The 14,066-nt window shown below is 43.2% G+C and overlaps 2 protein-coding genes across 2 annotated transcripts in view; one reads left to right on the top strand and one right to left on the bottom strand.

Moving 5' to 3' along the window:
- The first annotated feature begins 667 nt into the window (after positions 1-667).
- On the top strand, positions 668-7,452 carry timm23a (translocase of inner mitochondrial membrane 23 homolog a (yeast)). Its single transcript, XM_080454948.1, has 7 exons — positions 668-1,001; positions 2,590-2,648; positions 3,044-3,137; positions 4,384-4,468; positions 4,655-4,713; positions 5,250-5,360; positions 6,135-7,452. The coding sequence occupies exons 1-7, from the start codon at positions 884-886 to the stop codon at positions 6,251-6,253; spliced, it is 645 nt and encodes a 214-aa protein (XP_080311074.1). The 5' UTR covers positions 668-883; the 3' UTR covers positions 6,254-7,452.
- A 1,254-nt stretch (positions 7,453-8,706) lies between these two features.
- Positions 8,707-14,066, bottom strand: part of LOC308105451 (chymotrypsin-like elastase family member 2A) — a gene marked incomplete at both ends in the record, with an annotated part of 6,542 nt that continues 1,182 nt past the window's right edge. Inside the window, 4 exons of the mRNA XM_080456179.1 lie at positions 8,707-8,886; positions 10,213-10,376; positions 11,647-11,927; positions 13,069-13,163. Of these exons, the coding sequence (XP_080312305.1) occupies positions 8,707-8,886; positions 10,213-10,376; positions 11,647-11,927; positions 13,069-13,163 (720 nt within the window). The remainder of the gene's footprint in view (positions 8,887-10,212; positions 10,377-11,646; positions 11,928-13,068; positions 13,164-14,066) is intronic.

The following is a 14,066-nucleotide window of genomic DNA, read 5'->3' as shown; positions in this document are numbered from 1 at the left end:
TACTTATTTTTATAAACTTTATCTTGACAATAGAATTGCTGACACTGTCTTGATCTCTCATACACTGACCTAAACATCCTACCAGGAGATTGTAATTCCATGAACATGCTTTTCCTATCACGACATCTCCAACATTATTCTCCTTCTTGCCATGTGTTTGGACATCGTTGTAACCTACAGATGAGCCTCGATCTCGAGGCTTTTATTTTCCTTCGCGTTATGTACCCACATCTTCACCCAGCAGATGTAGTTTATGGTCACTTGGTCAGTGTTTTCATTGTAAAACATTACCGCCCGAAAGGGACTTGAACCCTAGACCCTCAGATTAAAAGTCTGATGCTCTACCGACTGAGCTATCCGGGCTCTGAAAAACTGACATTTTGACTTCCTACAAAAAGACAACTACCTTTACAGGTAAGTGTCTCTGAGAACATAAACATGAAACCAAATGGACTCTCAGAGTTGAAATAAACACTGAGGTTTTTTTTAATTACTAATTTGGGGTTCCTAGATTTAAAAAAAGGCATCAAACTGGAGGTCCTTCCTTCCTTGAACAGTTACTCCTTAAAAGTGTTGAGAATGAAAAGAATCACTGTCGTAAAGTGTTGCACGACACCGACCGGTGGTTGCTATGCGCAATGCTTTACGGCATAGCGTGTTACTTTGCTGGAGGTCAGAGTCAGAGGCATGTCGTGATGGAAGCAGCTTAACATTTACTTATAATAGTAGTAACTAGGATTATTAGATCAGAACTTCAAACCTCATATCGATTATCGACCAACTACTTGATATCGATAGTGTGTTGTGTGTGTGTTTAGAGAACAGTGTAGATCTGTGTTGTTGCATCACTGTTAGCTAGAGGTTGCTAACGTTAGCTAGCATCATGGACAACAACAACCCTGGAGGATCAGGAGGGTCTGGAGGCTTCAAGGCGGGTCTGGGGAACCTGTTTGGAGGCTCTGCTCCTGAATACTCTCACTCTGAACTGGCTGGGGTTCCATGTGAGTACAACATGATAAAACTGTGTTCTGTTGTTGTGCTAAAGATGCTAATGTGAGGTGTAGAGGTAGAGTACATGTTGTACCGTCACAATGTGTTCCTCCTCAGATACAGTGAGAGGGCTGTCTGTCCATAGTATGGGTCTAATAGGGCTGACTGTCTGTGTGCCTGTATCCCTGTCTTTATGTATTCCTGTCTGTCTGCTGTATGTATCCCTGTCTGTCTGTATCCCTGTCTGTCCGTCTGCTGTATGTCTGTCTGTCTGTATCCCTGTCTGTCTGCTGTATGTCTGTCTGTCTGTATCCCTGTCTGTCTGTCTGCTGTATGTCTGTCTGTCTGTATCCCTGTCTGTCTGTCTGCTGTATGTCTGTCTGTCGGCTGTATGTATGTCTGTCTGTCTGTATCCCTGTCTGTCTGTCTGTATCCCTGTCTGTCTGTCTGTCTGTATCCCTGTCTGTCTGTCTGTCTGTATCCCTGTCTGTCTGTCTGTCTGTCTGTCTGTCTGTATCCCTGTCCGTCTGCTGTATGTCTGTCTGTCGGCTGTATGTATGTCTGTCTGTCTGTATCCCTGTCTGACTGTATCCTTGTCTGTCTGTCTGTCTGTATCCCTGTTTGTATCCCTGTCTGTCTGTCTGACTGTCTGTCTGTCTGACTGTCTGTCTGTATCCTTGTCTGTCTGTATCCTTGTCTGTCTGTCTGACTGTATCCCTGTCTGTTTGTCTGTATCCCTGTCTGTCTGTCTGTCTGTCTGACTGTCTGACTGTCTGACTGTATCCCTGTCTGTCTGTATCCCTGTCTGTCTGTCTGTCTGTCTGTCTGACTGTCTGACTGTCTGACTGACTGTATCCCTGTCTGTCTGTATCCCTGTCTGTCTGCAGTATGTCTGTCTGTCTGTCTGTCTGTCTGTCTGTCTGTCTGTATCCCTGTCTGCTGTATGTATTCATGTCTGTCTGTCTGTCTGTATCCCTGTCTGTATGTCTGTCTGTCTGCTGTATGTATGCCTGTCTGTCTGTCTGTATCACTGTGTCCCTGTCTGTCTGTCTGTATCCCTGTCTGTCTGCTGTATGTATGGCTGCCTGTCTGTCTGTCTGTATCCCTGTCTGTCTGTCTGTATCTTTGTCTGTCTGTATCCTTGTCTGTCTGTATCCTTGTCTGTCTGTATCACTGTCTGTCCGTCTGTCTGCTGTATTATCTGTCTGTCTGTATCCCTGTCTGTCTGTATCCTTGTCTGTCTGTATCACTGTCTGTCCGTCTGTCTGCTGTATTATCTGTCTATCTGTATCCCTGTCTATCTCTGTTAAATGTTCATGTCGTTTAGATTGCCCATAGACTGAATATCTATCTATGTTTATTATTTAAACATTGTTTTATATTTTAAAACAAATAACATGTATTGGGTTTAAATCCACGGTTAGCTTGCATTATATTGGAGGGTGCACAGTGCACACATTCTTTCTCACAGGGATAAGTACCATGACACCATACACACATGATGTCACTGCCTTGACCTTTGAAGAGCCATTGAACTGTGTGTCAGTGTGACGTGTCTCTGTCCTGTTAGCTGACCTCCATGTGTAATTGTCATTTCAGTGACTGGGATGAGTCCTCTGTCACCTTATCTCAACGTGGACCCTCGTTACCTGGTACAGGTGAGTCCTGTCTGCTCAGCAGGTGACAGAAGAGTACAGACCGACTGATGCCAGATTTTATGGTCCGGTCTTGATTCTGGAGCGTCCTAGACCATCGACTACTAATGTTTTAACTAATATTTTGACCAAAAGTGCAATATTTTCTAATCAATTTGAAAAACTAAGATTTGATTAACGTTTATTTGAGAACATTTTACTTAAATGTCCAAAATATGGATGCTAGGTTGAAACTTGAAAGTGGTTAAAAGTTGGGAGACGTCCGCTGCATAATTGCCGATAAAAATTGCCCTACAGAAGAGCATTTCTCCTTACTTCATATTCTTGTATAAGCAATGAATCTGAGTAATATCACTGAATTAATAGTTGTAATGTGTTTTGGTGATTTGTGTTTCTAGGACAATGATGAGTTCATCCTGCCTACAGGAGCCAATAAGACCAGGGGAAGGTTTGAACTGGCCTTCTTTACTATTGGAGGCTGCTGCATCACTGGTGAGACAGCTGCACATGTATGGCACATTATTTACACCTCTTCAACTACACCAGAAGAGTAGCCACCGTAGAGGCATGGCAGGCCCAAGTGAGCTGCTCTGGCCTGAAAGACTGTCAAAAAACAAAAACTGTTTTGCCCCTCCGACGTTTCTACCTAACGATAGAATTGACGGGGAGCAAATCACCTCCCTCCCAGAAACTACTCCAAACGTGTCCATACTGTTGGATCGTCACAAACTGCATGTACATTTCTGTTTAAGAGTGCTATCGCGGTGATTAGGTGATTGATATTGCTTAACAAAAGATGACTGGGCAGGCAGGGCAGCAATTCACACCCTCAGCACCTTCTGAAATGAGTCACTAAAAAGTTCATTGTCTCTTAGTGTTTGAGAGAGATTTAAAGGTAGGGTAAGTGATATTTTTTTGTTATTTTTTTTGTTTTGTTAAAATACTATATTCTGATAATAATCATTGCTGGAGAGCGTTTGTTCGGTCACAGGGGTCTCTCCAGCTCTTTAGTAAACAGAATATATGTCCATGTTCAGGTAGGTGACAAACGTTAAGCCAATCAGGAGAGCGCACTAAAAATGTATTTTCTGTTTACTAAAGAGCTGGAGAGACATGGAGACTCCTTTTACTGAACAAACACTCTATACTAATGAGTACTATCAGAATATAGAGCTATTTAACACAAAAGTGAATCACTTACCCTACCTTTAACTAAAGAAGGTTTGAACTACGATTCAATTATAGACGTTTCCAAGTGCCCGTCGTCCCATGCTGTAGACTACACGTTTGAATAATTATTCCCCCCCAAGCTCGAAATTTTGCCGACCCAAAATGTAAATCCTGGCTACGCTATTGAGCGTAACTGCAGCATGTCAGAATCAGTATCAGTTTGATCAACCAAACATCCTTTCCATGAGGAAATTAGCCAGGGCTCTGTACTAGTGTCTTTTCTGTTATTGTGGGGAAATCTTTCGCTGAAAATACCCGATCAATGCATTGTGAGCTTGTCGGATCGGCTATATTCTGCGAAAGCTGAATAGAAGCCATAGAACCATAGAAGCCAGCATGTCGTCTATGGAAGCATGTCGTGCACCGAAAATAGCAGATCGAAGGGAGCATGTACGGCCATTTACTCTCTGGGTTCACATAAAACTAAAGGGAGGTAAACTTATTGAAATGTGAATGTAACATAGAAGGATATAAAGTTGATGACGGGTTGTGTTCCTGGTCTCTGTAGGAGCTGCGTTTGGAACGTTTAACGGCTTCAGGATGGGTCTGAAGGAGACCAGAGACATGGCCTGGTCTAAACCTCGTAACGTGCAGTGAGTATGACTTTATCACAATACTGTCAGTTATGTCCCAGAGTTACATGTAGGGCTGTAACTATGGATTATTTTATTCAAATCAATATATTTTTTCAATAATCAGTTCCATCCATTAGTTAGTGTTGGTAGTGTTTTAGTTAGATGACTTACCTTCTACTATGAACCCTCTTCCTCCTCCAACAGGATTCTGAACATGGTGACGAGGCAGGGTGCATCATGGGCCAACACTCTGGGCTCTGTCGGTAAGCACTTCATCATGGATCCATACAATTATGAAATAATAGAAGTTTGCCTTATTATGTTAGAAATTAATACAAATAGTAGTGTTTAGAGAAGTTGTTAAAAACACATTTCATGTGGAGTGGTTAGGTTATTGTGAAAAGATGTACCAGTTTAAGATGATATCAAATATAACTTGTAACAAATATAACACTTCTGTGATGCTCGCGGAACTCGGCTTCGCCTCGTTCCTGACCGCATCACAGGCGTGCCAATAATGACGGTAAAGCACACCCTCTCGTGTAATATTGCTTAAATATAACTTGTTTAATTGAAAAAGTTGCACAATATGACTTTGAATAAAAAAACAAAACAATATTCCAACAGCTGCTTAAACCTACCTTGTTCCTGAACACACTGGTCCAGTGCAGTGTTATGTACAGTATATTAGATGATGTCACTTCCTGTTGCAGCGTTATTGTACAGTATATTTGATGAAGTCACCTCCTGTTGCAGCGTTATTGTACAGTATATTTGATGATGTCACTTCCTGTTGCAGCGTTATTGTACAGTATATTTGGCGTGGCGATAGAGAAGGCCAGAGGAGCAGAGGATGACATTAACACCGTAGCTGCTGGAACTCTCACTGGGATGCTGTTCAAATCAACAAGTAGGTCTCTCTCTGTTTGTGTGTCTGTGGTGTAAATGTTTATGAACTTCTTGGACAACTTGCAGGTAGTCTTCTGTTTAATTCACATCGACGTGACTTCCAGGTTTGGCCAGGACTTTCATGGTTTCGTCTTCACCACAATCAAAATAATAACACTTTGAGAGCTTTTACACAGATGTTTATCATGTTCTTTCCGTTGAAGGACAAAAACTATTGTCCCCCAATCCTGATGAATAGATATGTGTATGGTGTGCATACATGTCACGTGCATGAATGTGCTTGTGTGCGTTACTTTAACACATTGACTGCCAATCACGTAGATCTACGCGAACCGCTTTAAAGCCGCCACGTGCCAATCGCGTAGATCTACGTGAAGTGAAACATTTTTTTTTTTTTTTTTTTTTTAATGTTTTTTTTTTCCAATTTCACCCAAAGACCAAGGAGATATGATTAGTTGAAGATCTAGACTCCTATCCACTTCCTTGTTAACTTAAAACTTAAAAATGCTGTATTTCGGCTCCTGAGTACTTTTTTTTTTCCAATGAAAAACTCTGGCACTGGCTAAAAAAATATGAAAATAATTCTGGCAGTTAATGTGTTAAGGGTGTTTGAAAATACACCCTATTTAAAAAAAAAATCTTAAATCTGACTTACCTGCAGAAACCCTGGTAGTTTCGTTAGTTTCAGTGGCTGTTAGGAGTCTGGGGACTTGTTTGTTTTGTATACAAGCAATGTTTATCACACGTATATTGTTGGCGTTGTGTTGTGTCTCAGGTGGCGTGCGGGGCGTAGCGCGTGGAGGTCTGGTGGGACTGGCCATGTCCGGGGCCTACGCCCTCTACAACAACTGGGACCACATCGCCGGCTCCAGCCCGTCCTCCAGGCTGTACTGAGCGTGTCCCCCCCACGCAGCGGACACAAACACGGGGCCAAATACGGAAAAAGAGCTCCCTGTCCCTCTCCCCCTCCATCAGAGCGAGTGCACGGCTTTTAACCCATTAATACCTGGGACGCATCTGTGTCACTTTTAGATTTCTTTAGGCTATTCAAAAATAGCAGATATACAAGCTCATAGCGCGGCACCGAGTGCCGCGCTACGAGCTTGTAGATCTGCTATTTTTGAAAAATCGTGAAAATTATTTTTTTTAAATTTTTTCGGAAAAACTGTTAGGATTTAGAAAATGTTTAGAAGCGGCCTCAGGTCTTAATGGGTTAACCACAGCGCCAAGACGAGATGGACTCTGGTCAAACGCAGTGCACTGGAAGAGGAGACGGTTCCGTCACCCAACTCAACCCCCTCCCCCATCCCCCCCCATTCACCTCCTGGGTTAGGAGCTTTCTGGGGAGCGGGGGAAATGACTGAAAACTAAAAAAATTGTGAAAGAAATGGACTAAATTCAACTTGGAATTTCTTCTCCCTTTTTCTTCTCTCTTTATCATCGATCTCATGTGAGGTCGACCTACAAAGAGTTTATCGCAGTGGATCTTTTTGTTTCCTTTTCAAAATTACCTCAGAGAAGTTCTTAGGCCCTCTCTTACTTCACTGCTGGTATTGCAGCCCCAAAATGTTGGGACGTGTATGTCGTACGTTGGTTTGTGTTTTCGCCCCGCAAGCTTCGGATGAAACGGGGAAAACGGGAATGTATCTGATGATTACGATGACATCTGGTGGTGTGTGTGTGTGTGTGTGTGTGATTCTCCAAATCCCGTCTCGTACCAGAATTCTAGACACATTCTCTCTGCTGTCTCGGTGTCGGGGTGAAAATATCACCCCAACACTCACAAGGCCAAGGCCTTTAAAGGAGTAGTTCACCAATAAAGATCTTATTTTCTATCAATTACACACCCATAGATAGAAAATAAGTACTTTTTTGTGTGAACTACTCCTTTAACCTTTAAATCAAAGTTCTGTTATAATATATTTATTGCAACTGTTTTCACGGTGGGTACTGCTTTTCCTGTGTGAGTCAGAATCCTGAACGTTATCTCTTTGAACTGTACTGGAAGTGCAGGTTGTGTTCTGTGTGCCCCCCGTGAACCCGCTGTACCCTTTGTTATTAGTAGAGAGATAATAATAAAATATGAAACGAAACCATGGGAAAACGTAACTGTGAGTTTTGCTTTAAAGGTTTTATTGCACAGAATGTAGACGGTAGATAGTCTGAAAAGTCTATTCAAGAAAGAGCACGATCCATGTCCACTACGCAGTCAAATCCTCAGAGTTCATGTAACTCGGAGTCTATTAATGGAACCAAATGGACCTATAAGGGTCCATTTGGTTCCATTTGCAGTTTGCACACCGAGTTCCACGCTGAAAACAAATGGTGCTAAATAGCACTAACCGCAGTTCTTTGCTCATAATCATAGTTGAACCTGGTTGATGCTGCATAGCACCAAAGGTTCTAAATAGCACCTTTTGTCAGAATGCTTTTTGTGTACCAAGGATTTTACTGTATAGTGTATTATGTCGTCCTCTGGGACAGCTGTAGAGTGGTACATATATAGGGCTGGGAAATGCACTGAAAATATATTTAACTAATAACCCACTTAATCATGTAGGTTAATCGAATTATGAAGCAGGTTTTCTTTTTTATTTCTCGAATCAACCCTTCTTTTATTATCGACTAAATTGATTACTTTGATTAACCAATTAACCCTGCGTTATACTTTGTTGCACAGCGGTGGCGTACAAAATATAGTGAATGAATTGATCTGCTATTTTTTTTTATATTTGTGAGATTGATTTGAAGTCATATAGCCCAGCCCTAGTAGTACATAGTATATACTACATAATATAGCCTAAACAATTTCACAACACAACTCTCTAATACACATTAGTGACGTATTTACAGGTAATGTGACGATGCTGTAAGCTTATGATGGGTAAATGTACAAAGTGTCATGGAAGAGGAGGGACGTTCACAATGTCATCTGTCTCCTAACAGGTAGCTAAGTTACTAACTAAGCAGTGGTGGACAGTACTGTACATAAAAGTACGATTTTGAGGTACTTTTGCGATGCTTTGTACTTCTTCCACTACAATTATTTGACTGCTTTAGTTACTTTGCAGATTTAGATTATCATTACAAAATATACACTAACCACTTGAAGCCTTATTTTATACTTTGGCTAATCAAAAAATAGCCGACCTGCGAGCTCAGGATTTGTATATTGTGGTATCGATACTTTTACTTAAGTAATCAAATCTGAGTACTTCTTCCACCACTTCTAATGAGGGATACATCCATAGAGTTAAAACATCCATGGAAGTGACAGAGCAGAGTTCTTATGGTGGCCACAGGGTGGCGTAGTTTGCCCGGCGATGGGGGGGAGTTTAGCTCAGCGCTCAGTGCAGGAAGAAGTCTCTGATGCGGGTGGCCTCGATCCAGGGGATGTAGGTGCCGGTGCGGGTGAACACGCTGGGCTTGTTCTCCACCGTGCAGCCGATGGGGCCGAAGCTGACCACGCCGTGCACCTCCCAGCGGTCCTGGTCGTGCTGGCACAGCAGAGGACCCCCGGAGTCGCCCTGGAGAGAGAGAGGAGAGAAGGACGCTCACCGTGAGTAACGTACAAAGTGCAAAGATATGATGTTCTTCAAACTAGAGCCGCAACTATCCATTATTTTATATTTGACTTGTCTGAGACCTGAGGTCGATTCTACAAAATGTCTTCTAAATCCTTACAGTTTTTTTGAAAAAAAACTATGTTGCTATATCAGTGGTTCTCAAACGCTTTCATGTCAAGGACCCCCAAAATGATATGTGTTTGTCCGCCGACCCCCCATCTCAAAATATGTTGTTCCAGAGACCCCCAAAAGCAAAGATTTGAGTTAAAAATGTTCGCTTTAAAACAATACATATTCCAAGATTTGCACACATTTTCACGATTTCTCAAAAATAGCAGATCTACAAGCTCGTAGCGCGGCACTCGGTGCCGCGCTATGAGCTTGTATATCTGCTATTTTTGAATAGCCAAAGTGTAAAATAATGCTTTTTAGCTCAAATCAAAAAGTGACACAAGATGCGTTCCAGGTCTTAATGGGTTAATAATGTAATTTAGATAGCATGTTATCTAGACAGATGCTATGTTTGTTTATCTGCTATTTTATAGTTTGTACAGTTTCAATGTATAGATTATTATGTTCTGATATTATATTGCTGGTCGTATATTATATATGCTTGGTTCATGGTTTACCTATGATCCTAGATTACTGAGGCACTACACTGTCTTTCTGCTTTTGAATTATGTTTTTTACCTTGCTTTACTAAAGTCGCTCTGGATAAAGAGCGTCTGCTAAATGCCTAAATTGTAAATAGTAATAACACTTATAATTAATTCACTCATCTGTCCATAGCAGAATTTCCCTCGTGTATTTATTACAATGCGTTACAGGTATAATACTCCTTTTTTTCCCTCTACACCAAACTCTTCAGTCTCTCAACGTGTCAAACTCATAAATAAAAGTCCATATTTTGTGTTGTTCATATGCCTCATTACATCACTCTTTATATCACTGGTATCACTACATATGAGGCATATGGGACAATAAAATGTATGGACTTTTATTTCTGAGTGCGACCCTCCATGGTTTGATTTGATAACCCACCAGAGTGGTCAGAGTGCGGTGGCAGAGTTTAGTTGGGCGTGTCACAGGTGAAGTCGTTCAAAAATCACATTAACAAAAGCCTTACAACACATCACTGCACGATGCGTTGTTGGTATTGCACCCATTGCTTAGCATGCATTGCGTGGCATCGTGATGCGCTCTTATTTTCAATATTGGTCATATGACAGACTCTAATATAGCGCTTTGTGCTATAAGTATGATGGTGGTGGTGGTGGTGGCAGTTACCTGGCAGGCGGCTGGCGGGCCCTCGGTGTCTCTGAAGCCGGCACAGATCATGGAGTCTCGGACGCGGTCGCCCCAGAACTTCTTCTGCTTGCAGGTCTTGAAGTCGATGATGGGGAGACGCGCCTGGTTCAGCGCCTCAGCCAGAGACACGTTCTCCTTCCCACCTGGAAGCACGTTGAGGGACGACCTTTTACATCACCGGTACCACCACTAGGTGCAGAGTTCTATATCAGAGCCTTTATTTTGAATTTAAAGTACCCAATTATTTTTTTGTCCTTTACTCCCCAATTTAGTCGTTGTGCCAATTAATTCCAATTAATTGACTCACCTGCCAGTGAGGAGCCCCCACCGGGAGGACGTAGAGCCTTCGTCCTACTCCTCCCGCCCCCAAAACTCCCCGCTGACAGGCTCCGCCCCCAGCCCGTAGGAGGACGTGCAATGATCAATATCACGCTCCCCGGCCCGGCTTCCCTCCGCCGAACACGGGCCAATTGTATTCGCATGGATAATAAGTTATTACTTATTTGACTTTTTTGGCAACTATGCATCTGAACATTTTCAAAAAGCTTCGAAAATGTTAATATTTTCAAATTTTCAAAATAAATCAAGGTTTTCAAGGTGAACTATTCCGGTGCCATTGTGACGCCCGAGATTTGAACCCGGGTCTCCCCCGTGTGGGAAGGGAGCCAAACATCTTACCGTTAGCCTATAATAGGGGAATCCCCCCTTGGCTGGGGAGGAGATATTAGGCTTTTGGGCTTCAGACAGAGGCTATGAGACACTCTGCTACACTATGTCCCCCCCCCCCCCCCCCCCAGCACTATGTCACCCCAGCTCTCCCAGCCCCCCAGCTCTCACCCCTGGCATCCCCCCAGCCAGTGACCCAGCAGCACTACTCACTAGGGCTGTGAATCGTCTGCTATCTCACGATTCGATTTCAATTCTTGGGGTCACGATTTGATTAAAGAATTATGCCCAATCAGTTTAATTGTTTTCATCTGGACTTTAACAACCAAGTGTAGTCTATTTATTTCCAACAGCTCAAACTAAAAATGATATGACACCAGAGAGGGTCATGTAAAAATTCTTGGCTTTGATGGGGGGAAAAAAAGCAGTGATTTTTGGAAAATGTGAATGGATTTTGAATCGTTGATAATCGCTATTCTTACATGAATTGTAGATTTTATCCAACACCCCTAGTACTCACCCCTGGTGTCGCCCCAGCCAATGACCCAGCCGTACTAACTCACCCCTAGTGTCGCCCCATTCAGTGACCCAGCAGTATAGTGACCCAGCAGTATTAACTCACCCCCTGTGTCGCCCCAGCCAGTGACCCAGCAGTACTCACCCCTAGTGTCGCCCCAGCCAGTGACCCAGCAGTACTAACTCACCCCTAGTGTCGCCCCAGCCAGTGACCCAGCAGTACTAACTCACCCCTGGTGTCGCCCCAGCCAGTGACCCAGCAGTAGTGTCCTGGCTTGAGGCTGGTCTGCTTGCGCGGCAGGCAGGCGTAGCGGATGAAGTTGGTGGGCAGGATGTCGGTGGCGGCCTTCACCAGGGCGATGTCGTAGTCCAGCTCGCTGTGCGTGGGGTAGCGGAAGTGCTCGTGGCGGTAGATGCGCTTGACGGGGAACGTCCTCTCCGCCGTCTCCGAGCGCTTCAGCTGATGCTTCCCCACGACGATCCTCCAGCTGCCGGCGTCCTCGGCCTTACCCCTGAGGACACATGATGGTGATGTATGTTAGTTAGTTAGTTAGTTTATTTATCAACCTGGGATGATGATGTTTTATTTTATTTTCTTAAAAAGAAAACAAAAATTGGGGCTTTTTTATGCCTTTATTTAGAGAGGGATAGGGAAAGTAGGTTGACTGAAATGGGGAGAGAGATGGGGGGGTGACACGCAGAAAAGGTCGTCGGGAACGGGAGTCGAACGCGCGACACACTGTCAGGCATTGCAGCCTACGGCCCAGGCCGGGATGATGATGTTCGTACCCATGGTCATGTTTTTTTTCACAGTTTCTCAAACAGTCAAGGACTGATATGTATTTGGCCCACAGACCCCCATTTTGGGGCGGCAAACGGCCACGTTCGATCCCGGCGCCCCCCCTAGAGTTTTAGTGTCAAAAGTGTCCTTGAGCAAGACGCCAAACCCTTAACTGCTCCCGGTGAGCAGGTTGGTGCCTTGCATTGGTTTCCTCTGCTGTCGGTGTGAGTGTGAATGTGTGAATGTAACAGCGTAAAGGCGCTATGTAAATACACCATTTACCATTTTGTGGATCATATTTTGTGCCAGGGACTTTTGCGCTACTAAGTATAACTCAAGCTTTATATATAAAAGTATGGTCCTAAAATGTCATTGTCGTCACTATAGTAATAGAAATATATGTGCGCGTGTGTGTGTGTTAATTCAGTGGTTCTCAAACCTTTTCATGTGAGGGACCCCCAAATCGATGACACTTATTAGCCCACGGACCCCCATTTGAAAAGATATGCCAGGGACTCCCATAGACGATTTTTAAGGCTCCTTCAGTGATTCTCAACCATTTTAATTTCAAGGACCCCCAGTTTGACATGCATTAGGCTACGGACCCCCATTTAATGGCATTTCTATCTCTGGGACCCCAATTTATATTGTAAAATCAATGTTAATTTAACTCTGAGAGTGTACAAATGGAACCAAATGGACCCTAACGGGTCCATTTGGTTCCATTTGTACACTCTCAGAGTTACAGACACATAAGGGTCCATTTGGTTACTATCCATCATTTAGCTGGGTACCCCCTGAGACTCCCTCAAGGACCCCTGGGGGTCCCCGGACCCCACTTTGAGAACCAATGTGTTAATTAACGGTCTTACTTTTGGAAGCAGTGAGCAGCAGTAAGGACCCAGTTCTTGTGGATCAGAGTTCCTCCACAGACGTGGATGTAGTGTTTGCTGCCTCTGGGACGAACCTGAGGGGAAACATCACAGTACAGCCTGGTTATTACACTCTTTAACATGATTTTAGAGCTTAGATGAGGTTATCAGAAATGACCTTACTGTCATGTATGCAGACACCTATTATCTCCTACATACAGTATGGTTGTTGCGGGGTAAAAAAAAAACTTTACTTTTCAGGAAATGAAAATAAGAACCTGTGTTCAAATGGATCCGATGTACTGTCTGTACTGTACAATCTCTTGTTAATACTGGTTAAACATTGGTTAAATATTAATAAAGCCCTCAAACCGACTATTTACGGCATGCAGGGGAAAATCTGTGTTTCACAGATGGTGAAAATAGTGGATCAGATCACATGTTGCATGACACAGCGTTTTAAGTAGATCACTGCTATTATGTGACACTGTACTACGACAAAGTATAAAATATGGCATTCATTTATGGGGGGAAAGAAGCAATATGGAGAGACAAGGTTTCTGCCCGACAGCGGCAACAGTATGATTTGAACCTAAAATGACAATAGAGGACTGATCCCTGATGCAGTTGCTCAGGGACATTTTGGGTGTTTTCCTGGGCAGTGATGGTGGCATTTCACATCTCCCTGTAATACCGTTGAGGCTGCGGATCCATCCAGCAGCATTGCAGATATTAGTCAGGCTCAGGCTGCGCAAAAATATATATTTCTTCTAAATATTTTAATATTTGATGTGACATAGCTCTGTATCGGTGCCTACTTCTGGCAGGGCGATCCTATGTGCTTGATATGTTCACTCTGGAAGCACTGATACAGGGCAGATGTGAACAGGTTTTTCTGCATATTAAGTACTGTAGTGTACATCAAGTTAATATCATATATTTAAAAAAAATCTAAGAAGTGATCACGATTCCAGCAGCTCACTGTGTTTATTCTGCCT

This window comes from Gymnoscopelus braueri (genome assembly GCF_963280865.1).
Source record: "Gymnoscopelus braueri genome assembly, chromosome: 17".
NCBI classification, from domain to species: domain Eukaryota; kingdom Metazoa; phylum Chordata; class Actinopteri; order Myctophiformes; family Myctophidae; genus Gymnoscopelus; species Gymnoscopelus braueri.
This window is presented reverse-complemented; position numbering and strand designations above follow the sequence as displayed.

Coding starts and splice junctions, on each gene's coding strand:
- timm23a (XM_080454948.1), top strand. CDS start 884: ATGGACAACAACAACCCTGGAGGATCAGGAGGGTCTGGAGGCTTCAAG. Junction 1,002..2,589: donor TGAACTGGCTGGGGTTCCAT/GTGAGTACAACA, acceptor TTGTCATTTCAG/TGACTGGGATGAGTCCTCTG. Junction 2,649..3,043: donor ACCCTCGTTACCTGGTACAG/GTGAGTCCTGTC, acceptor TTGTGTTTCTAG/GACAATGATGAGTTCATCCT.